The 23626-nt window shown below is 46.1% G+C and overlaps 1 protein-coding gene across 1 annotated transcript; it reads left to right on the top strand.

Annotated features, from left to right (window-relative positions):
- Positions 1-1799: 1799 nt before the first annotated feature.
- On the top strand, positions 1800-6825 carry LOC307065749 (Golgi-associated RAB2 interactor protein 4-like; the record flags this gene model as incomplete). The annotated part of the gene is made up of 2 exons (XM_079722669.1): positions 1800-2617; positions 6777-6825. 2 exons carry the CDS (start codon positions 1800-1802, stop codon positions 6823-6825), a joined length of 867 nt encoding a protein of 288 aa, XP_079578795.1.
- Positions 6826-23626: the final 16801 nt, after the last annotated feature.

Genomic DNA, 23626 nt, shown 5'->3' with positions numbered 1-23626 from the left:
CTATAAATACAATCATACAATATGTGGCTTCCTTCACTGAGTATAATGTTTTCAAAGTTCATCCACGTTGTCACATACATCAGTTCTTCATGCCTTTTCATGGCTGAATAATATTCCACTGTATGGAGAGACCACATTTTGCTTAGCCAGTCATCTGTTGAGGGACAGGTGTGCGTATTTTAACAGAAAGATAGCCTTTACCCTCAAGGAATGAATCTCTATGGTGGGATTTCAAGCATAACATCAAACTGGAGATAAGAGAGCTGGGAGCAAGGGCCTTTCTCAGGACTTTCAAGTCACAATGTAGAAATCACTTATTCTCTGACTAGCTCTGTGGGAGTGGCAAAGAGGCAGGATGTCTAATGGTACATGCTCCCCACAGGTGTCAAGGCTTCCAAACCACTTCTGCCTGGTAGGGAGGATACCACAGGGGAGCATCTGGCAGGCTCTTGGAATCAAAGCTTACATCTCAGGCTACTCACCCCCCATTTCCCTGGGGGAGGACATGTCATAAGAATAACTAGGTTTCCACACACAGGCTGTTTGCACAAGCATAAAGGAAGGGAGGATCTGAGTGATCCCCTGGATAATTTAATCCCCACATCAGCCCAATTGCTGTCCTGGGTTCTCTCCATGAAATATATACACACATTAAAATTAATTATGCAACTTCTCATACTGCACCAAATAGGTCTTCTTAAAGGTAGTTAAATCAGTCCAGTTTGAAAACATTTGGCTGGGCAAAGCTTTCTTTGTGAGGCTAAGTACTGTAGTGGTTCAGAACAAAGGCTTTAGAATCAGGTAGACGTACATTCAAACAGTGCCTCTGCTACCATTAGCTCTGGGAAATTAAACAGGAGATACAACCTCAATTGCTTCACCTATAAACTGGGAACAGTAGTTAACAGTAGGAAACTCAGTGGATTCTTACCACCATATGTGAAGAATGCAGCATGGTGCCTAGGAGAAGCAAATTTTAATGTTATTATTAAAAATCACCATCGTCCATATTTACTGAGATTTTATGAAAGGACAGACTAAGGATCACCACTGCCAACTCTGCCTTATTCGATACAATTAAACCATGAGCTTAAATGGTTCAAATTGATCCCATCATCTTACCTTCCTATAGATTTCATCCAGTAGCTGAATCTGGGGGAGGCAAAGAAAAAGGACCCACACAAAACTTTCCCAGTTGAAGACATTTTTATTTTGGTAACGCACCTGAGTCCCTGGCAGGATGGGCCTGTCCAACGCAGGGGCAATGGGGTGTTTGGGAGAGGATAGGGGCCCTGCCCTGTGGAGGCAGCTGGGGGGATGAGGCAAAGAGCTTTGTGACAGTGATACGTCAGAAAGGGCTTTGTGACAGTGACAGGTCACAAAGGGCATCAGAGGATAAATAGGCTGTGCCAGGGGGTTAGGCTGACAAAGTGGTTACTTCTCTCGCTAGGATGGAAGTTCACCACAGCCTCTTGGGGAGATAAAAAGCCAGAAGCAGAAGTGAGGTGAGGCGGAGGGGGAGCCTACCGTACCTCTCGACACACTTGAAGAGAGTCAGCCTGGGCTCCAGGCGCCCTACAGCGTCCCCACTGTGATCATCTGTGCCCCTACCCACACCCCTGCCTCTGGGAGACCCTGAGGCAAATGTGGGGGCCTGTGGGGCGGGCTTGGAAGACCTGCCGAAGGGCCGCCTGTGTGACGCAGGAGCATCGCAGCTCGCTCTTCGGCCAGTGAGGCCGAGGGAGGGAAGAGCCAGGGACGCGCCTTAACCGCGCTGCCTGTCGTGATCAAAGACAGCCATGAGTGGGGACTCTCTGCTCCCGTATCACACGGCCCGGAGCAGCACCTGGGTGGACCTGTTCAACACCACCACGGGGAAGCTGCAGCAGCAACTGCACAAGGGCGAATACGACCATTTCAAGTACGCAGCAATATTCGAGAGCGACTTCATCCAGGTCACGAAGAGGGGAGACGCGACTGACGTGCACAACTGGGGCGGCATGGTGACCATGGGCATCACATCCACCAGCCCCGTCCTCCCACTCCCAGACATCATGCTGCTGGCCCGACCGGCCACCGGCTGTGAAAAGCACGCCGAGCGCAGCCCGGCCACCAAGGGCAAGAGGCACAAGGCTGCAAAGACCTTAGAGCTCACCAGGCTCCTTCTCTTGGAGTTCGTGAGGATCTCCACTCACAATCGTGAGAAACAACAGCTGCGCGTGAAGCTTGCCACTGGCCGCTGCTTCTACCTGCAGCTGTGTCCCCCTCTGGACGCGCGGGAAGACCTCTTCGCCGAGTGGGAACAGCTGATTGACCTCCTGCGACCACCAGTGGACAGTGAAAGCAACACCTATGCCGTTCCCGTCTGGGACATGACCTGCGTGCCTGTGTTCGAGGAGGAGCAGGACGGGAGGAGCCCGGCCGTGGAGGATTTCCAAGGAAAGGGGCATCAGGACCAGGTGAGCGTCAGCAGCCTCCAAACGTGCCCTGAGGTGGCCGGGGCCACGCCTGCAGCTTTTGCTGGGGGTCACGGAATCCAACTGGACTCCCACAAGCCCGATACCATGCCCGATGTGGCCACTGCGAAAGCAAAACCTACTACAGGGCTTGACAAAGCGTCAGCATCGCAGTCAACGACAAAGGTGGAGACAGCAGGGGTGGCAGGAGGCACCGCAGCGGGTGCTTTGAGCACGGCAGTGATCAAGTCTCCTGCCGCTGAAGCGCAGAGCACGGCCATAGCAGCCACAGCCAGCGACGGGCCTGGAGGAAGCAAAACCAACATAGCCACTGGGGACACTGCCAGAACATCCCTGAGGAGCGGGAAAACGGCCTTGGCAGGTGCTGAGAACAGTTCAGAGTATGCTTCCAGCACGTCCACCAGCCTCTCCCCAGAGGCCGGCATGACTGTGGTCGGAGCAGAACCTACCAGCAAGACTGTCAAAGGAAAAGCCGACAAGGACGATGACGGGACCCTCGTCTCAAGCTTGCCACAGGAAGGCAAAGTGAGCGAACAGGATGGCAGCTCACAGAGAGTGTCCCAGGCCCACAAGGGAAGAAGGGAGAGGAGGGAGCACTGGGGAGAGGACAGAGCTCTTACGAGCCCCTCGCTCTGCAGTTCCGTGGAAAGCCACCACAAGGCAGCGGGGAGCAAGACAATCCCCAAAGCAGCTGGCCCGTGCTCAGGCGGCCGCAGAGCCACTAGAGATGACCAAAAGGCCAAAGGCCACGGCAGCCCGGGGGGCAGCGAGCAGGGCACTGCTCCCAAAGGCATCAGCCGTGCTCCCATCACCAGTGAGTCCAAGACCTCGCACAAATCGGGCAGGAGCTTATCGCCAGCGCGTTCAGGTCCCACTACCAAGAGACTCAGCAGGATCAGCTCTTTCTTCAGGAATGTGAGAGCCAGACTTCCAAAAAAGACAGTGGCCTCATCACGAAATAAACATGGGAGCATCCTGGCGAAGCCAGTGGAAGGGACCCGAATGGAGGCCATCACAGAGACAGCAGAGAGTGGCCAGGGGCTGGAAATCACTGGTGTGACATCTGAGACCATGGAGCCAGTGACCGTTGAAGCCCATCAATAGGACCTAGAGCTGGGAGCTGCAAAGGGGACCAGGGCTCTGGGAAATACCCCTGGAGAGCCCATGTCAGCTTCCTTACTGCAATTTAAATAAAAAACCATACAATCTGAGAATGCATGCAGTGTTTTGTCTGAATTTCTACGTCCCGAAGCCCAGCCATAGCCTCACAGTGCATTCTGTGATGTCAGCTGTGCCACAGTCTGAGACCCAGTGTCCAGGCAAGGGCAGCCCCACCTCACACACATGCTCAGCGCCAACAGCAGTGCTCCATCTGGCTTCCACTCCTTTCTGGCTTTGCCCCCCAGGGCCGTGGCTCAAAGTCAGACTATGGTCTGGGAAGCTCTCCTTCACTATCCCCCTATTCTTTTTATAAACGCTTATTCCCCCTGAAGGTCTGTAAACAAAGCCAGAACAGGACTCATGTCCCCTCGGGCTATTCAGTGGACCGAAATAAGGGCAGCAGTAGGAGCCAGCAATCAGAACAGCAAGCACTCTCATCTAGACTTAGCCGTTGCCTGCCCAGGTATATACCCTGGAGAAACACACATGTTCTAAGAAACAACTCTGAGAATGCTTATAGCAAAAATAACTTAACAGCAAAACACGGGAAACAGCCCAAATTTCCATCAGCAGAATTAGTACGGCAGGATACGAAGAGACTGGAATATTCAATAGTGAAAAATAAATGAGCTACACAGATTAGCAGAGATCAACTTCTCATGATTTTTAAAAACATCAAAAGAATGGGATACAGTTCCACTCATGGAACCATTCTGAAACAAGCTCAAACAATGGATTGCATAGGGTACATGTTTTAAAAAAACGGTTGCTAAAAATGAGGGAAGAGTAAACACAAAATTGAGGACAGTTTTCTCTAGGGTGGAAAGGCTAGGTCAAGGAGGTTGACACTAGGTTGTTAGTGCTGCTGGGAATTGTTCTGTCTCTTAAGCAAGATGGTAGGTACACAGGTGTTGTATTTTTCACATTTTACTAACTCTGAAATCAGGATGGTCCAACAATCACCGTGGCAGTTGTGATGAAGTTATTGCCAATGCCTTTCTCTTTTTTTCACTTTTATTTACGCACAAAGGTGATGTCAGAAAGGCTTGGCATATTTAAATTACATTTATTTAAGGTAAAGTACAAGAGCACTTGTTTCGTTATTAGGAAAAGAAGGAACGATATGCCTATTTTACAGATGAGAACACTGAGGCTCAGAGAAGGTAACCTGCTCCAGTCACACAATGGGATCTTTGCAGAACAGTGATCCACCAGCCCACTTCTCTATGCAAAGCCCTGTCTGTAGTATGCGAAGGAAGCAAGCAAACAAGCCCGAGATAGGACCAGCACAAGAACGCGAGGCACCACCATCCTTACCATCATGTTCCAAAACTACAGAGATGAGCATCAATTTTACTAGATTGAGGGGAGGGAGGGGTGGGGGCTGGGAGCCGGTTTTCGAACTTCAGTGAACTCACAGCTCTTAGCTGGCCTTATCTCGAGAGCATCCACCCTTGAGCTGTGTCTGGCTCCCAGGCTTCTACCTCTAGCCTCTGGCATGACCCGGGCTGCGGCCAGAAACAGGCTCCCACCTGGAATTCCAGCGTTCACTCCTGGAACGTCCAGCGTCCAGTCCTCCTCCAGCCACTAATTAGACTTTTGAATGCCCTGCTCAGAAGGGTTTCTCCACACCAAATCTGCAGGCACTTTTTTCTTCTGGGGCTCCAAAACCAAATCCTTAAACCTCACATGAGGGAGAGTATTTGTTAGGTCAGAGCATCCTTGTTGATTGGACCTTCAGTTTGTGACTTCCACAGACCTCATCACGGGAGGCTGGGGAGAGGTCTCTTCTGTTGGTGGACGGAATGGTGGGCACTTGGTGGGGAGCACTGATGAGAAAGGGAGACAGCCCAAGACCTACACATATGCACTGTTTCCCCTGGCCAAACAAGGTTCCTGACCCCAGGATTAACCCAGAGCTTCCGAGAAGACTAGGACCTGCAGGGAGACACAATTAATGCTTTACTCTCCACCAGCTTTTCCTTGGACCCAAGGTGGAGAAATTACAGAAAGATCACATCACATTCCTCTGATCTTGTGATTTCCACACAGGCAAGTGCAGGTAAACACTAGTCTGAAGGAAGAAAATGCATTAAAAACACGTGCATAGGGACTTCCCTGGTGGCGCAGTGCATAAGAAGAGGAGGACAGAGGCACCGGGGCTTCTTCTCACGCAAGCACACAGCTCACCTGGCCCAGCGCTGCTGCATCCCTGTGGGCATGCGGTAGCCCTGCCATCCGGTAGGGGACACTGCAGGATCCACACCTGACTGGGACTTTCCCAACCCCTGGGGACCCCTCAGCCTCTGTGGAGCCCCACTGAAGGGCCTGGGTCACCTCATGGCACCATTTCTCAACCTGAAGTTCTATAGATTTTTCATAGATGTGTACAAATTGAATACAACACACACAAAAAATGAAGGCAATTCAAAGTAATGCTAATTTAGGATGAGTTAAAGGGCCAGGATTCCAAATTAATTAGGACCTTAAAATTAAATAACAAATACATCTGGTTTTATTACACTCTGAAAAGCAGTGTCTGCTATAAAGTTTTCATGTTGGGATATAGTAAAGCTATAAAATTTATGATTCGATTACCACAGCATCAGGATATTTTTAAATTAAAAAGCACAGGCAAGTTTGGCTGGGGTGTTAAAGAAAGAAAAATGATTATTAGGGGAAAAGGGAACGTTACTGTTCTCTGCCCACTTCCACTGTGCTGGTCTCATGATGGGCCGTGTTGCGTGTGGGCTGGAGGGACAGGGTCACTACTCCCACCTGTGCCATCAGACCTCCCACTCCTCACAGTGCCCAGGTGGGAGGGACCCACACTTTTCACCCTGGAGCCCCAGAGCCTCCCCTTTCCTCTGCATCCCTTTCACTGTTCAGGGGACCAGCCACTTGAACGCCGCCCAGCCAAATGCCCAGGTTAAATCGCCCCTGTAGGACATGTCTCTCTGCTACCAGAACACACTAGGCAAAGAGCAGCAAACAGGCCCCAGTGCCCTGGGGATGTGAGCCCTGGGGATGTCAGGGCCCAAAGTCACTTCTGGGGTCTGAGTAGCCCCCTGGGTCCCACACACCGACCCCAGGGAGCCCACCTCCCCACTGACTCCAGTCCCTGCCTTTGCGTGGCAGGTTCTGGTCTGACACCTGTGAAGACCGTGACCTGGAGGCCTCAGCCTGAGACTCAGAGGGGATGGAGCTTGTGCAGCGCCTGGCAGCTTAAATGAGACACGAGGCCAAGGAAGAAGGGCCACCTCTCTGCTCCCCCTCCGCTCCTGAGTCAGCTAGTGAGTGCCGGTTACTTCCTGTCGGAGCTGTACAGATTTAGCATGAATTTTAGATATATGTTTTATTTTTAACACTGGAGGCTCTTACATCAAGCAAAATTGATCTCCTCCTTGGTTTATTTTTTAAACATTTCTATGTAAAATAACACACAAGTATAGAAAAGCACCCTCCGCAAAGGGAGGGCTCAGTGAGTTACAGTGGGCGCTCCACTCTGGGCAGCAGTAGTTTTTCCCTCTGTAAAAGCCCAGATGCTTCTGAGAAGCTCCTCTCAGCTTCCTTACTCTGGCCCCAGACCTCCACAGCGGAAATCCCAAAGGGACTGGATTCTCCCAGCCCTCCAGCGCCCTCCACTACTTTCTGATTGTGCTGCCACACTAATTTTGAGTTATTTGTGTGTAAATCACTGCACTTGGAATACACATGGAGTAACTGATTTCATTCTTATAACCGAATAAGTTAGCACTTATTCTTCTCCCCTTCTACAGGGGGCTGCCAGGGTGCTGGGGACGTCCTGTATATTGAACTGGGTGTTCTTAACAGATGTGTTTATATTTACAAGAAACCATAAAGCTCTACGCTTAAGATCTGTGCCCTGTACGATACACCAAGTAAACTTCAATTAGAAAGAGATGCAAAAAAAATTTCCCCGCAAAACAAACTTCAGGCCCAGGTGGCTTCCTCTGATTTCTACCAAACATTTAGGACAGAAATGATGCCCGTCTCCTACACACTCTTCCAGAGAACAGATACAGAGGGAACACACCCACACTGCTTTCATCGGACCAGGAGAATACTGATGTCATACCAGCAGCAGATATTACAGGACAGGAGAAATTACAGGCTAAACACTTCTGAATGTCGATGTCAAAATCCAAAAGCAAATATTAGCAGTCTAAATCTAGAGGTTTTCAGAAAGGAAGGAAACTGGGATTTCATGGCGGTATTTCCAGTGGTTGATGTGGACAGGATCACTGGGTGTTTGGGCGCTGCCTGGGAACGTGGAGAGAAGGGACAATGCCATCGGGTTAGTGGAATGAACATTTGGTGACAGAGATTAGGAGGGCCTGGGTCATCCTCAGAGACAGTCCTGGGATGGGATCTCTAGGCTGTGGCTATGGAGGGGTCCCTCTAGGAGGACATGGGCCTCTCTCCTGTACCACTGCAGGGTCTAGGGATGGATGAGGAGTTTGTAGGGGCTGGATTTTGATGAGGAAGGAGGAGCAGGGAAGGTGCGCCCTCAGAGCCAGTGCAGCCACGGCCCCTCCCCAGACAGGCCGTAGCCCAGGCTACTCAGAGAGTTGCTCACATCAATAGTCAGGCGACAGTGGGGCACGCCAGCTTCACCCACTAAACCACCAAGCACAGCCCAGCAGGCCACTGTCCTCATTAATCAGCACTAACTGTGCATCCAGCTGAAGACCAAGCTCATTTGTTACAGACGTGCCATGTGGGCAGCTGGCTTGGAGAGACCGGGCCTCTGAGCCACGTGGAGACAAGCCGACCACTGGTCAGACCACCAGGAGGCTCACCCGGTGTGTGAAGATGCTGAGGGAGGAGGGACGTAGATGGGATCCCCTGATCCTTCAAGGGACCTTCTTTCGGGGATATTTAACAGCTGTGGGGTCAGGGATCAACATGTAAGGGAGGCAGCTGGATCAGGCATGGGCCCTCCTGTTGGCTCAGACCCCTCCTGCCCTTGGAGCAACCATGGGGCAGGCAGGAGGATTGGGGGGATGGAGGGAGGGGAGTCCTGGGCTCAGGAGTCCAGGGCACCATCTAGAGGATTCAGGGGTTCAGGGATTTCTGTCCCAGGGAACCAACTACATTCCTGTCCCACATCCATCTGTCATCAGCTTTGCGACTCTGGGAAAGTCACTTAAAATCTCCACATTTTAGTGCCATGTACCATAAAATATGGATCACAGCGCCTGCCGTGAGTTCCCCACGGGGCTGATGTGGGGATCACAGGAGATGATAACACATATTCTTCACAAGCTCTAAAGCATCACACCCATAACCTTCCCTGCTCCCCTGCCCTGTGGCATCCAGGTCCCCTCTCTGGAGGCAGCACTACCACATTTCTTGCTTATTCTTCCAGACATTTACTATTTGAACACTTAGGTAGCATTTATGAAGTACCCATCATTTTTCGTCAGGGTCTACCTGATTTGTTGTATTAAGCTTCATCATGTAATACTAATAAGTGGGCCCTATTAACATTTCCATTATCACAGAACAAGGAACTGAGGACAGAGGGTCTGCATAACTTTCCCAGGTTCACGTGGCTTCTGGTATGATTTGAATCCAGACCATTAGGCACCAGCCCCCACTCTGTCGGTCACTGTGCTGTGCTCCCTTTCTATATTACCTCACTAAATAAAGGCATGTCCCCATGCAGTCAGCCTGCTGGCTATTTTAAGTGCACACCACATTGCAACACCCTCTTCTCAAGGCCAGCTTTGATTCACTTGACTCCCCTAAGAGGCTGGTGAACAAAGAGAACAGACGTGACCTGGAAATGAATTGACACCTCCGCATGGTCTTCTCCCACCAACCTATCAATAGTTCTCTCAATTTTTGTTGTGTTTTCCAGGATCATGACTCGGGTACCAAGAAGAAAAGGAAGATTATAAAGGAATCAAACACAGGATGCACAAGAATATCATCTGCGATCAAGATAATCTGCTGGCCATCTGCAGCGGTGGTTCAGACACATCAGAATCAGCATCTGGCCAAACAACAGGGTAGGGACACAAATAGCACCCCCACTAACCACTCCATCGAAGGTACTGTGGAAATAATACCAGTAAGTAAATTCAGGAGTAATGGCTGTAGTTTGTACAGCAGAGCCTGGATCTGGCTGAGGGAGGATTGGGCAGGGAAGGTGCCCACTCAGAGCCCGTGCAGCCACTGCCCGCTCTTAGCCAGGCCTTAGTCCAAGCTGCTCAGACGACTGGGCAGTTTCTAGTCAGTGAGACCCTGGGGGCCTGTAAACTTCATCTGTTAAGCCACCAAAACACCAGCCCAGTAGACCCTGTTCCCAGCTAATGAATATTAACTGCTCATCATCCAGGTTTGGTCAGTTGAAGATGATGCTGATTCTCTGTGCAACTGTCATGTGGGCAGTTGGTTTGCAATGTCCTGGGTTCTGAGTCAGTTAGGGAGTCAAGTAGACTACTGGTCATTCAGGGTGGTCACCTGACCACCAGGAAGTCTCACTGCAAACCAGCTGCTAGAATCCAGTGCTGAGGGGGAAGGGAGGGGAGATGCACACATATTTGGATACCCCAGTCCATCAGGGGGTCTTCATTTGGGGGAAGGGCATTGTATTTGTGGTCAGGGATTGAAACGTAGAGCCAGGAGGTGGGTCCAGGTTTGAGCCATTCTCTTGGGCCAGGCACCTCCTCCGAGTACCAGCTGTCTCCTTGCAGCATCCTTGGGGCAGGAGGATGTGGGAAAGGGAGTGAGGAGAGCTCTTGGTTTGTGTATCCAGGGCATGGTCTCATGTCCATGTGTTCAGGAATCTCATTCCCCAGGGAATCAACTCCCTCCCCTGCCTCAGACCCATCACTCATTAGTGTTGTGACTCTGGACAAGTTACTCAATCTCTCTAAATTTCAGTGCCCTGAACCATAAAATATGGGTCACAGCCCCTACTCTGCCCACCCCACAGTGAATCACAAGAAATAACATTCTTTCCATGAGCTCCAAAACTTCTTACTCATGTCATCAATGTGAAAAAGTAGGCACTATCCTCCTGTTTGTAGCCTCCTAGGTGCCCTTTCTGGAGACAACCTGCTTATTCTTCCAGGCATTTAATACTTGAACATTTATGTAGGTAGCACTCATGAAGTACCCATCATTTTTCTTCAGGCTTTGTATTTACTAATCTTTAGACTCAGAACATAATACAAATAAGCAGGACCTATTAATATTTCCGTATCAGGGCACTGCTCACAAAGAGATCAGCCGTGCTCCCATCACCAACGAGTCCAGGACCTCGCACAAAACAGGCAGGAGCTTATCTCCAGCGAGTTCGGGTCCCACCACCAAGAGACTCAGCGGGATCAGCTCGGTCTTCAGGAATGCGAGAGCCAGACTTACAACAAAGACAGTGGCCTCATCAAACAATAAATATGTGAGCATCCTGGCGAACCCAGTGGAAGGGACCCAAAAGGAGGCCATCACAGAGACAGCAGAGAGTGGCCAGGGGCTGGAAATCACTGGTGTGACATCTGAGACCATGGAGCCAGTGACCGTTGAAGCGCATCAATAGGACCTAGAGCTGGGAGCTGCAAAGGGGACCAGGGCTCAGGGAAATACCCATGGAGAGCTCATTTCGGCTTCCTTACTGCAATTTAAATAAAAAACCATACAATCTGAGAATGCATGCAGTGTTTTGTCTGAATTTCTAGGTCCCGAAGCCCAGCCGTAGCCTCACAGTGCATTCTGTGATGTCAGCTGTGCCACAGTCTGAGACCCAGTGTCCAGGCAAGGGCAGCCCCACCTCACACACATGCTCAGCGCCAACAGCAGTGCTCCATCTGGCTTCCACTCCTTTCTGGCTTTGCCCCCCAGGGCCATGGCTCAAAGTCAGACTATGGTCTGGGAAGCTCTCCTTCACTATCCCCCTATTCTTTTTATAAACGCTTATTCCCCCTGAAGGTCTGTAAACAAAGCCAGAACAGGACTCATGTCCCCTCGGGCTATTCAGTGGACCGAAATAAGGGCAGCAGTATGAGCTAGCAATCAGAACTCCAAGCACCTCATCTAGACTGAGCCTTTCCCTGCCCAGGTATATACCCTGGAGAAACACACATGTTCTAAGAAACAAGTATGAGAATGTTTATAGCAAAAATAACTTAACAGCCAAACATGGGAAACAGCCCAAATTTCCCTCAGCAGAATTAATACAGCAGGATAGGATGAGATTGGAATATTCAATAGTGAAACATAAATGAGCTACACAGATTAGCAGAGATCAACTTCTCATGATTTTTAAAAACATCAAAAGAATGGGATACAGTTCCAGTCATGGAACCATTCTGAGACAAGCTCAAACAATGGATTGCATAGGGTACATGTTTTAAAAAAACGGTTGCTAAAAATGAGGGAAGAGTAAACACAAAATTGAGGACAGTTTTCTCTAGGGTGGAAAGGCTAGGTCAAGGAGGTTGACACAAGGCTTTTAGTGCTGCTGGGAATTGTTCTGTCTCTTAAGCAAGATGAGGTACACAGGTGTTGTATTTTTCACATTTTACTAACTCTGAAATCAGGATGGTCCTACAATCACCGTGGCAGTTGTGATGAAGTTATTGCCAATGCCTTTCTCTTTTTTTCACTTTTATTTATGCACAGAAGTGATGTCAGAAAAGCTTGGCATCTTTAAATTACATTTATTTAAGGTAAAGTACAAGAGCACTTGTTTGGTTATTAGGAAAAGAAGGAACGATATGCCTATTTTACAGATGAGAACACTGAGGCTCAGAGAAGGTAACCTGCTCCAGTCGCACAATGGGATCTTTGCAGAACAGTGATCCACCAGCCCACTTCTCTATGCAAAGCCCTGTCTGTAGTATGCGAAGGAAGCAAGCAAACAAGCCTGAGATAGGACCAGCACAAGAACCCGAGGCACCAGCATTCTTACCATCATGTTCCAAAACTACAGAGATGAGCATCAATTTTACTAGATTGAGGGGAGGGAGGAGTGGGGTCTGGGAGCCGGTTTTTGAACTTCAGTGAGCTCACAGCTCTTAGCTGGCCTTATCTCGAGAGCATCCAGTCCACCCTTGAGCTGTGTCTGGCTCCCAGGCTTCTACCTCTAGCCTCTGGCATGACCCGGGCTGCGGCCAGAAACAGGCTCCCACCTGGAATTCCAGCATTCACACCTGGAACGTCCAACGTCCAGTCCTCCTGCAGCCACTAATTAGACTTTTAAATGCCCTGCTCAGAAGAGTTTCTCCATACCAAATCTGCAGGAACTTTTTCTTTGTGGGGCTCCAAAACCAAATCCTTAAACCTCACATGAGGGAGATTATTTGTTAGGTCAGAGCATCCTTGTTGATTGGACCTTCAGTTTGTGACTTCCACAGACCTCATCACGGGAGGCTGGGGAGAGGTCTCTTCTGTTGGTGGAGGGAATGGCTTCCATATCAGAGCTGCTGCATGCCTGATCTGAGAGCAGAGAGTGACAGTGGGAGAGCTTCTCACTCCTTTTATACCTGACGGCTCCCCTGCCTCTGTGACGTGTCCATTTTACGTGTCACAGAGAAAGGGCGGGCGGGGCAGCGGGTGAGGCAGGGGGCACATGCAAGCCCAGCTGGTGGAGAAACCCCAGCCCAAAGGCAAAGGGCAGGGCCCCTTCTGGACTTTCTAGTGGCTGGGTCTTCTCGCTGTGGGTGGCAGGTGTTGGGCACGGGATGGGCCACCATGCGGAGACTGTTGGGGACTGTGGAAGCCTTCTCCTTCAGAGCTCACCCTGCCTGGGCACCGGCTCTGGAGGCCCCTCAGCCGTGCGTATGTATCGGCCAGCCCTTCCCCACCACGGGGCCCAGAGGCCAGAGCCTGCTCAGAGCTGAGGGCAGGAGGCACCCAGAGCTTGCCAGGGTGTGGGCCACCTCCTCCGGGGACCTCCCCAGCTTCTCTGCAAGGCCTGGAGACAGGATCGCCTTCTCCAGGGCTGCTCAGCTGCCAGCATCACCATGAGCCAGGTGGCGAAGGTTTCTGAGCAGGAGATGCAGAGCCCTGATCCGACTGGATGCTGCACCCCACGATGTCCCTTCCTGGCAGGTAGGTTCTTTCTTCACTTCTTTTTTGAAATTTGGTCAAACAACATTTAAACCTTGCACTGTTCTTCAGGGTATACAGATGGTAGTGGCTTAGCCGGGATTCGAAGCAAGCCTGTGTGATTCCAGAGTTCGTGCTCTGGACTGTGGTCCGTCCTTATCATATATGCTTCATGTGTTACTTGTTTTTCTTTTTTGCTTGTAGTCCTTATGGTACTTAGCCCTAAGTGCCATACCTGCAACGAACAGCTACACTGCCCTGTAGGAGGTCTTCTTTTGTTCAACGCATGAATTGGTCATCCACCACACTGTGTTCTAATGTCAGAAGATACAGGTCAGGGACCACCAGTTGTCAGCATAGCACCATTCCACATTTCTAACTGAGGCTTGAAGGCCGGATTTTCCCTTTGTCTAGTTTGAAAGATCCAGATATGTAAAGATTATAGTCTAGATAAATCATGGGCTATCCTGAAAGAAATTCACCAGTGAATTGTTCCGTATGGATTAGAAGCCAGTTTCTCTGGCCTTCCTGGAGTATATCGAGCAAGGCGTCTCATTCATGTCTAGAAAGCAAATATATCATTTATTGCAACTTCAGCGTGGAGCGATGTATTGGTTTAAAGTACGATCAACACAATTTGGTCATTGTGAATATGCCAGCTGGGTCCACTCTTTATTACACATATGTAACTCTAGAGATTCTTATGCCCAAGAGAGGAGACGTACTCTTGGGTGTCTAGGACAAGGGAAACATGTGTTGTTATTCAGGAGCTGGAAGCTTCAGCATGACAGGAAAGAATTGAACAATCCTGGTCTACACATCACTTGACCTTGTTTAAAACTTGTTTCTTTGGCTTGCTTCATTGGAGTGTTTTCTCCCTCCTGGGGCTGACATTGTGTGTTATGTAGCACACATGTGACATGTAGAAGTTTCAGAACCCAGAATCCTAGAGATCAGTCAAAATGTGTTTATATATTTTTGTTCAAAATCTATTGAAAATAACACTGGGCATAATTCATATATTCCAAAATTAGTTGGACCCTCTGCTCATGAGATTCTTTTTATGGTATGTCACAGCAAATTTGGACTTCCATCCCCAATAAACTTTGGGATTGGAGGACACAAGAAGCTTTTGCTCAGACCTAAATTCTGTCTGAAAAAAAAGGGTAAATATTACAAGCCCTTTCTAACTTCTCCAAGAGCAGAAATGATTTACAGCTGTGGCATTGAACCCTAATTCCTCGATCTCATTTGAGAAGAGTTCAGTAAGAAACAATGTCTTGATTTTCGTTTGTTTTGTTTCTTCCCTGTTTTCTCATCTTGCTTACCAAGAATCCATTTTAATTCATGAGTTACTATGGCAGCAGGCTGAGTGTTCCCTGGAGCTCATTAAATGACGTTTTTTTTCCTAAAATGACTTTTGTCTCCTTGTTTTCAGCCCCTCTTCTTTCCTCTGCCCTTTACTATAACCAGAGCTCAGGAAAAGCTGACTGGCTTTGTACAGACCTTACTTAGCGTTAGTCTTTTCTTCATTATTTTATTCATGGCTCCTCCATTTCATTGTTTGCCTTCTCAAAATGTGTTGAAATCTTTCTGTGTGGATGACTTCCAAAATGCCTTGGCTTTTATTGGTTGATTAATTTTGGTATTTCTACAGTTTTATTTAAATATGGTTTCAGGAGGAACAGAAAGTGAATATGTTTCCTTGTCTGCCATCTTGAGCTGAAAATCCCTGTGGATTTTAGCATCCAATGTTCCCATGGGAAAAAACCCAACCTTGGCATTAATAGATGTGACACTCAAGATTTCAGCTTTTCTTGAGCAATCACTAAAGATTTAATATGTGATCATTTCTAATGGGAAAATAATAACTATCTTATGGAGTAGATTTGAGGATTAAAGTAGAGAATGAACATGAAAATGCTTTGTCAGGCTTAAAAATCTATAAAAATGTTTTCTGTTATTATTTGATTTGTTGCTATTTCAACTTTACTCGACAGTTGTTTATGACCTTGCTTATGTGAGAAAATGCCCCCTGGTTTATTGTTTTGAAAGCCAGAATATATTTTTCAATAGCTCAATGGAAATGGCATCATTTGTGAAGGTTAAGGGTGAATGGATAAATGTTTCTTGACACCTATCACTTTACAATGTTTTCAGGAACTAATTGACACATGTATCCCTCTTCCAAATTTTGTTGAGCACCTCTTACGAGCCACATGCTTTACATCAGGTGTTGGAAAGCATTTTCTGGATTTTAAATATCTTAGGCTTTGTGGGCCATATACAGCTTCTGTAGCTTCTCCTCTTTCTTCTTCAACAAGCTTTCTAAACGTGAGAACCATTATTAGCTCACAGTCCCACAGATCCAGGCTGAGAGCCTGATTTGATTTGTGGCCATTATTTGCCGATTCCTGCTCTGCGTCCTCACTGAGGAGGGGGACCATGTTTGAGTAATCACTTCTTTGAATCAACTCTTGGTCTTCTGGGACTTGTCCTTACTCTCCTACACTCTCTAATCAACATGGCATCCAGAGAGATCCTGTTAAAACATAAGTCAGATCCTGTCACTCAAATCTCTTCAATGGCTTCTTCACAGAAAAAGCAAACTCCTCAAAGTGCCTCCACAGCCCTAGAAATGTGGGCCTCTGTTTCGTGTCTGACTGTTTCCTCCTCCTCTCCACTTTGCTCGCTCTGTTTTCCACACACTGACATCCTTTCTGCTCCTTGGTTACTCCAAGCCCACTCTTGCCTCATTGGCTTTCCATCTGACTGTTCCCTCTACCTGTACTATTCACTTCCCAGATATGCTCCTTGCTCCCTCTTAAATTTTATCTTCCCCAGAAAGCCCTCAGGGATCACTTAGTTTCAGATCGCAACCTCCTCCTAGTAGCTAACAATCTCCATCTCCCTTCCCTGCTTGCTGTTTTTCTCCAGCACTTCCCTGATATACTAGTTATTCCATCCATTTATTTCATTTCTATTTACATATTTATACTTATGATTTTATATTTGCTTCTTTACTTTTGTCTCCCCCCTCAGCTCGAGAGAGGGTATATTCATCTGTGTTAATCACTGCTGTGTTTCCTGAACATGCCTATGAAACATACTGAAGAATGGTGCCCGACATTTGGTAAAGGATCAATCAATTTTCTTGGCTGAATGAAGAAATATGTTCATAAATTAATGAACAAATCTCCGGGGTTTCTGAATTGAGGACTAATGGGAAGAGGAAGGCAAAGGGTTGGGACAGGGTACTGCAAGAAGTAGTATTTGGAGTACTCTGATAGCTATCCTAATAGATACGATTTTGTTCATTTATGTAGTTTTTTTTTTTGCGGTACGTGGGCGTCTCTCTGCTGTGGCCTCTCCTGTTGCGGAGCACAGGCACCAGACACGCAGGGTAAGCGGCCATGGCTCAGGGGCCCAGCCGCTCTGAGGCATGTGAGATCTTCCCGGACTGGGGCACGAACCCGTGTCCCCTGCATTGGCAGGTGGACTCCCAACCACTACGGCACCAGGGAAGCCCCATTTAAGTAGTTTGAATGAGAGAGCTGGGAACTAGGGACACATAGCATCAAGAGTTTTATAATGCATTCTGTAGAGTTCTTTTTAAGTGTGTACAAATATCATTGAAAGTATATGCACGCATATACACCTCTGTTGCTTTATTTAGCGCTTTACAAGAGCCCCTCAGTGAAGGGGTAGTAGCAACTCTCAGTATCCTTCCTTTATGATGAACTTAATTTATTCAAAGTTACTTTATAATTTATTTGTAACTGAGAAACTAGACTTAGTTATTGAGTAGACCCTCCCTAGAAACCTATGACATTAATAAAACCAACAAAAATTTGTTCAGTTTCCAATGATACACACACTACAGACTGAATTATGGGCCATCCATTTTAATGAAGGGAAGAAGTGATGTAACAAATACAGAGCAAACGGAATATGAAGTTTTGTCCTCCATTAATATTAGTGACGGGTAAAGTGGGCTCCAACGCCTTCAAGGTAGCTGGAGACCATCATCTCTGTGTCACAGGCAGGAGGATGCTCAGCCAGGATGTCTTTCTCTGTCACTGAGAAAAATTTCCATAATATATAATGATACTTACTGAAACAGATATGGGGCATTTGGGTAATTAGGAATCCATTAGCATATTTTTCCGGAAGCCTTGACTACAAAATGAAGACAGTGGATTTGGACACTTTCAGCAATGAAGAAGTTGTTTGGATATTCATCTTTATGCTGAATGAAATATGCTTATTTCATCTCTGAAACTTCCCATATACCATTTTGCAACCTCTGTTTTGTGTTTGGAAAGAGTTTTAGAAATTAAAAATCAAGTTAAAAAGTAAGTCCAACTTAAATGATATATGGAATATTTTGCTGAATTAAATATGACACAGTTCAAATGTTAATTTTATTTTAATGTGTATATTGGGGTGGAGTCTTGAAGGTGCCAGAAAACAAGAATTCACCCATCCTCTTTGGAACTGCAGCACACACACACCTTCAGTTACCAGTTCTGTTCATGCCACAGAATCATCTTCAGAAAACATACTGTTTTCTGTGTACCTGGTGTATATCTCAATTAGTTTGAAGAATTTCCCAAATACCTGTTAATATGTAGTTCTCCAATTCCAATCTTGTCACGTCCTGTACCAGTGACACAGCACAGAGGAATTTTATTTCTCTTTCTTTCTCTGGGTTGTTCACACCCCAACGAAAGAACAATGAAATGGCATCAAAGAGATCAGGGTTCTTGACTCAGATTTACCATAAAATAATAGTGTCCTCTTGGGAAAATTATAGTTATCCTAGGCCCCTTTCCTTTTCTTTACTCTGACAGAGCTGCACTAGATGACCCCAAGTAACATTGCACTCTTTCAGTAGTAGCTTAGATGTTATTGGTTTTCTGAAACAAATGAAGAAGACAATGACACATGAAATTGTGCAACATCTCTGTAACTATGTTTTCTTAGAGTTGCCTCCATTTCACAGATGATAAGATGACTGAGCACAGAAGTAGATGTTTGGAACCAGAGGTTCCAAAGTAAATGGAGTTAAACCACAAGTTTCCTTCTTTCCTGAAGCTCACTTAGCCAAAACCTAGGCAGCTGAATATTAAGCTGTAAAGCATATTATCAGTCCATTTTCAAAGAAGCTATTCTTCTAGGGTTTCCAATTAATAGCAAGAGGTTTTGAAATTCTTCAAAGATCATCTAATTTTGTGAGATTTACAGCTCTATTTTCCTGTCAAGCAAGTTGTATTAGTGCCAGATAATCATGTGAGCTTCTGGATGCTTCTCTGAACCTCTTGAAGTTTTCTTCTTGCTACCTGAAATTCATGCCAGATAAGCCTTTTTCTAGAGCATATGTACAGACTTGTGTATTTTTATATAGGAAAGCAATGCAGTGAGTCAGGTCAGGGGTTAAGCCCTCATTCTCAGAGTGGTATTGAGCTCCTGGTGAAATATAATCATCATTTCCTCAGAATCGAAAAGCAGTTATCTCTAGTTTTTAATCCCATTAACTATTTATACAATTACATATGATACATGTATTTATTGTACCTACTAGGTGTGTTCTCTTTGGGAAGTACAAAGCTCTTTGAGACATAGGTTGTTCATTTTTTTGTTTTCCCACAAATACTGTGACCTTTTGAGCAGGAAGGTCTATATTTTACTAACATGTAGACCCAGCAGTTAACACGGTGTCTAAGATGTAGTCAATAAATATGAAATAGATAAAGGCACACAGTTTTAAGGAAGGACCAGGGCATGAACAAATAGAAAATTTTCATTTTCAGTCACAAAGCAACCAGAGACATAAAAATGATACAGACAACCAGTGCTACGGTCATTCAAAGAAGGAATAGAATAGACACAACAAGGATCTCCTCTATGGCACAGGGAACTCTACTCACTATTTTGTAATAACTTATAAGGGAAAAGAATGTGAAAAAGGAATCACTGTGCTGTACACCTGAAAGTAACACAACATTGTAAATCAACTATTCTTCCATTAAAAAACAAACAAACGAACAGACAACAACAACAACAAAAACCCAAAGTGGTCATAGAAGTTCTTATGAGATTCCATAAGAGAAGCCAAATGAGGATGGGAGAGACGGCTTTTGAATCAATTCAGAGGAGAAGTCACAGAGAAACTTGTCTTTGACCTGAACTTGAGTTTCCATTAAGATTGCAACGCAGGGATGTTACAGATGAAGGTAATCACATAAACTTACTACACTGAAACTTGCAGAGGTTATGAGTGTTGTTCAAGATCCCAAAGCAAGTGCATTGTGGATTCAGAATTTTAAGTGAGGTCTATTGAACTAAAAACAAACAAACAAAGAAACAAGCCCTTTCTGTGATACCATGTTGCCTTTGAAGTCGTTATTTTGGTGGGTTGGTAGAAACTGGTTCCAATGTTTCTTGCAGGAATAACTAGTTCTGTCCCCCCGTGGCCCCCCACCCCCAAGTTGATCCTCAAAGTTTCCTTTAGTATGGACTTGCTAAAATGCAGACATGCAAGTATTCATGATGCCTGTGTCCAATCATTTCTCCTGCCATTGCCTACTTCACTTCTGGATTATATGAACAACTCACTGTCTTCTTTTATGTTTTTCCCTCCTCCAAGAATTCCTTTCTCCCTATGGGGCACCTGGGAAACCCACTTCATTTTTCAAACCTCAGTTTACATATTATGTCTTTTGTGCAGTCTTCTTTTTAGTGTTGTGATCACACGCTCCTTTTTGCTTCCCTTGCACTTCTGCATGCCTGATTGCTGCACTCACTACACTGTATTGTAATTGTATTTTTTACATATCTCTGTCTTCTCCTGGGCAACATTCCCTGGGGCCAGGGACTACATTTTTTCATCTATTGATGTTGCCTTAGCATGTTACTTGTTGTGAAGTAGTTAGTTATAAAAATGAGATTTGATTAAATTGAAAATTGTTATGTACATATTAGTTATTATCATTTACAGATATAACAGGAAAAAATATTAATGTTGGTGCTGAAAGTTCACTGCTAGTAAATGGTGGTGGTACTTGACTTCACTTATATTATTTTCCCCACTATTTTATATCTTTCTACCTGATAGCTGTTCTTTATTTCCATCTATGTTTCTTTATTACTACACCAAGAAAAACAGGGATAAGGGTAGGGCTAGGCCACACTTGGCTGGAATAGTAAACAAACTGTGTGGGGTTTTGGTGAGAAAATCCTGAAGCATACAGGTCTGCATCTTCCCTTTGCTGCATGTGGAGGGTTCTGCTTCTGAAGAGTTTTATTAGCAGCTAATCAAGATGGTTTTTTTTTTTTTTGCGGTACGTGGGCCTCTCACTGTTGTGGTCTCTCCGCTTGCGGAGCACAGGCTCCGGAAGTGCAGGCTTAGCGGCCATGGCTCACAGGCCCAGCCGCTCTGAGGCATGTGGGATCTTCCCGGACCACTGCGCCACCAGGGAAGCCCAATCAAGATGCTTTTGCTCAAGGCTCCTGATTAGCTGTTGGTATACTAAGAGTAAATCAGAGTTAACGTAGCTTCTGATTTCTTTTACATTGTCAATGTGGATGATCATTTTTTACTGCTGGGGGTGGTGGTGGTGGGGAGTGAGGGAATGTTCCTTTCCTGCTCCTGATGTTTTAGTCCTGTCAAGAGAGCTCGTAGTGTCCTTTTAGCGCTGCTTCGTTACTGACTCTGCCCCAGGGTGAACAAGTGACTTATATTGAAAGCTTGAAAAGAATTAAGCGTGCATGCTTGCCTTGACTAATTCTGTTCTCTCCCTTGAGAGTGTGAGTGAGTGTCTTCTGTTTCTCTCATTCTGTGTATTACTAGTTAGTAAATCTGCCCCATTCTGGGGTTCAGTTATGTGATCATTTCATTCAAACTGGATTCTCAAGCCAGGGTTATCAACAGTAACAGGAATATTCGGCCCTCCATCTTTTGTCTTATTTTCTACTTTATGCCAAACCAAATGGAATTAAGGCATTGTAGTTGCTGAAAGGTAATTAAAAGACCCTAACATTTGGTGCATTACCTGGGAATACTGAGAAATAAAAAGAAAGGAGCAGACATTTTGGAGAGGAAAATGTCCATGTGGAAAATATTTTGGTACTGCCAAGGAAGGTAGTCCAGTGCCTTGGTCTTTAATGTATGGTGGGATGTTGGGACCTTTGACTGTTTGAAAATATTTAAGTTTGTGCAGTAAACTTCTGAAGCCTAGAAAAGGTTTAAGACATGCTGTATTATTCTCCCGTGCTTATTGTAACAGACTACCACAAACTTGGAGGCTTAACACAATAGAAATATACTATCTCACAGTTGTAGAGGCCAGAAGTCTGATATCAAGGTGTCAGCAAGGCTGCTCTCCCTACAGATGCTTTAGGGGAGATTCTATCCCTTGCCTCTTTCAGCTTCTGGTGGTGGCCAGCTTCCTTGGCTTGAGGCCGCATCACTCAGTCTTTGTCTCTGTCTTCACATCACCCCCTTTCTGTGTCTGTATCTTCTCTTTTGTCTGTCTCAAATGTCCCTCTGCCCTTCTTGTATAATAAGGACAATTGTCATTCTATTTAGGGCCCATCCAGATAATATAGAATGGAAATCCCATCTCAAGATCCTTAATGACATTTGCAAAAACCTTTTTTTTTCAAATGAGGCAACCGTCAAGGATGAGGACATGGATATATCCTTTGGGGGGCCACCATCCAACCCACTATACCAGCCGTAAGCTACTTTGATTTTGGCTGATGGCTGCAGCTTATGGTGTGGGAGAGTGGCTGTTTCTTTCGAGCCACTTAAGTAATGATCTGACATAAAGAAAGGGGCATTAGGGAGTTGCAGGTGACTGAGCAATACCTGGAGTGGAATGAATAAGGCACCTGGAGGGTCTTTAGTGTACAGAGACCTTTACCTGGCACTTGACTTGAGAGTGTAGGAGTTTACAGGGCAGAAAAATCTCAGGCAGCTGTCCACCTTGCCTTACCCTTCATGTACAGTTTTTCCCAAGCAGGCTTGACTGAGACAAAGACTCAATTGTAAGGAAAACATGTTTTATAGAACTTGTCGGCATTGACACATATGGTCTACCGTAGGCTCAAGTGACTCCCCTTACATGTGGACCCAAGCTGACACTGGATTTGTCAATTATGTTGGAGAAAGAAATGTTCTCTTAAAGGCAGCTGCCTTTGGTCTAGGCAGTTCCATAGCAGGAGGCAGTGAAAATGGCCATGGCAGCATAGGACTGTGAAATCTACGCCTCAGAACTGGAGGTGTAATGTCACTAGACAGAACCCATAATGAGTTCAGTACTGCAGTATGAACCACAAGGTCATCAAAGAGGAAGGATAGCTCAAGAGTCCACGTGTGATAGATGCTCAGGGCTGTGCACTGCACATGGCAAATTCATAGTGACAAATCAACGTCAGGCTAAAAGATTCCTCCTGGTTCGAAGTTCGCAGGTCAGAAATTTCAAAGAAATGGCATAGACTAATGGACATCCTAGTGAGGCTAAAACCAAAGAGACTTTCTCTTTCTCTCAAATGCCATTGAGTTTCTGCTATGTTCTTTGGTCAAATTCTGTGCTGGATTCTGGGAAGAAAAATGTGCCTAGTTTCACTCTTCTAGGAGTGGGGGGATTGGCTTGCTTTTGAGATTGTTTTTAAATTCTGGGGATAGTGCTGTAAAATCAAATTGTATCGTAGTAACTCTTCAGACTCAGCATGGTTCATGAGAGGCTTGATAAACTGATAAAACCACCAAGGCCCTGAGAGACCCAAACCAGTATCAGTCTGTTCTCTGTGTCTGTGAGTCTGTTTTTGTTTCGTAGACAAGTTCATTTGTGTCATATTTTAGATTTCACATATAAGTGAGATCATATATTTGTCTTTCTCTT

This window comes from Hyperoodon ampullatus, assembly GCF_949752795.1.
Source record: "Hyperoodon ampullatus genome assembly, chromosome: 2".
In the NCBI taxonomy this organism is placed as follows: domain Eukaryota; kingdom Metazoa; phylum Chordata; class Mammalia; order Artiodactyla; family Ziphiidae; genus Hyperoodon; species Hyperoodon ampullatus.
This window is presented reverse-complemented; position numbering and strand designations above follow the sequence as displayed.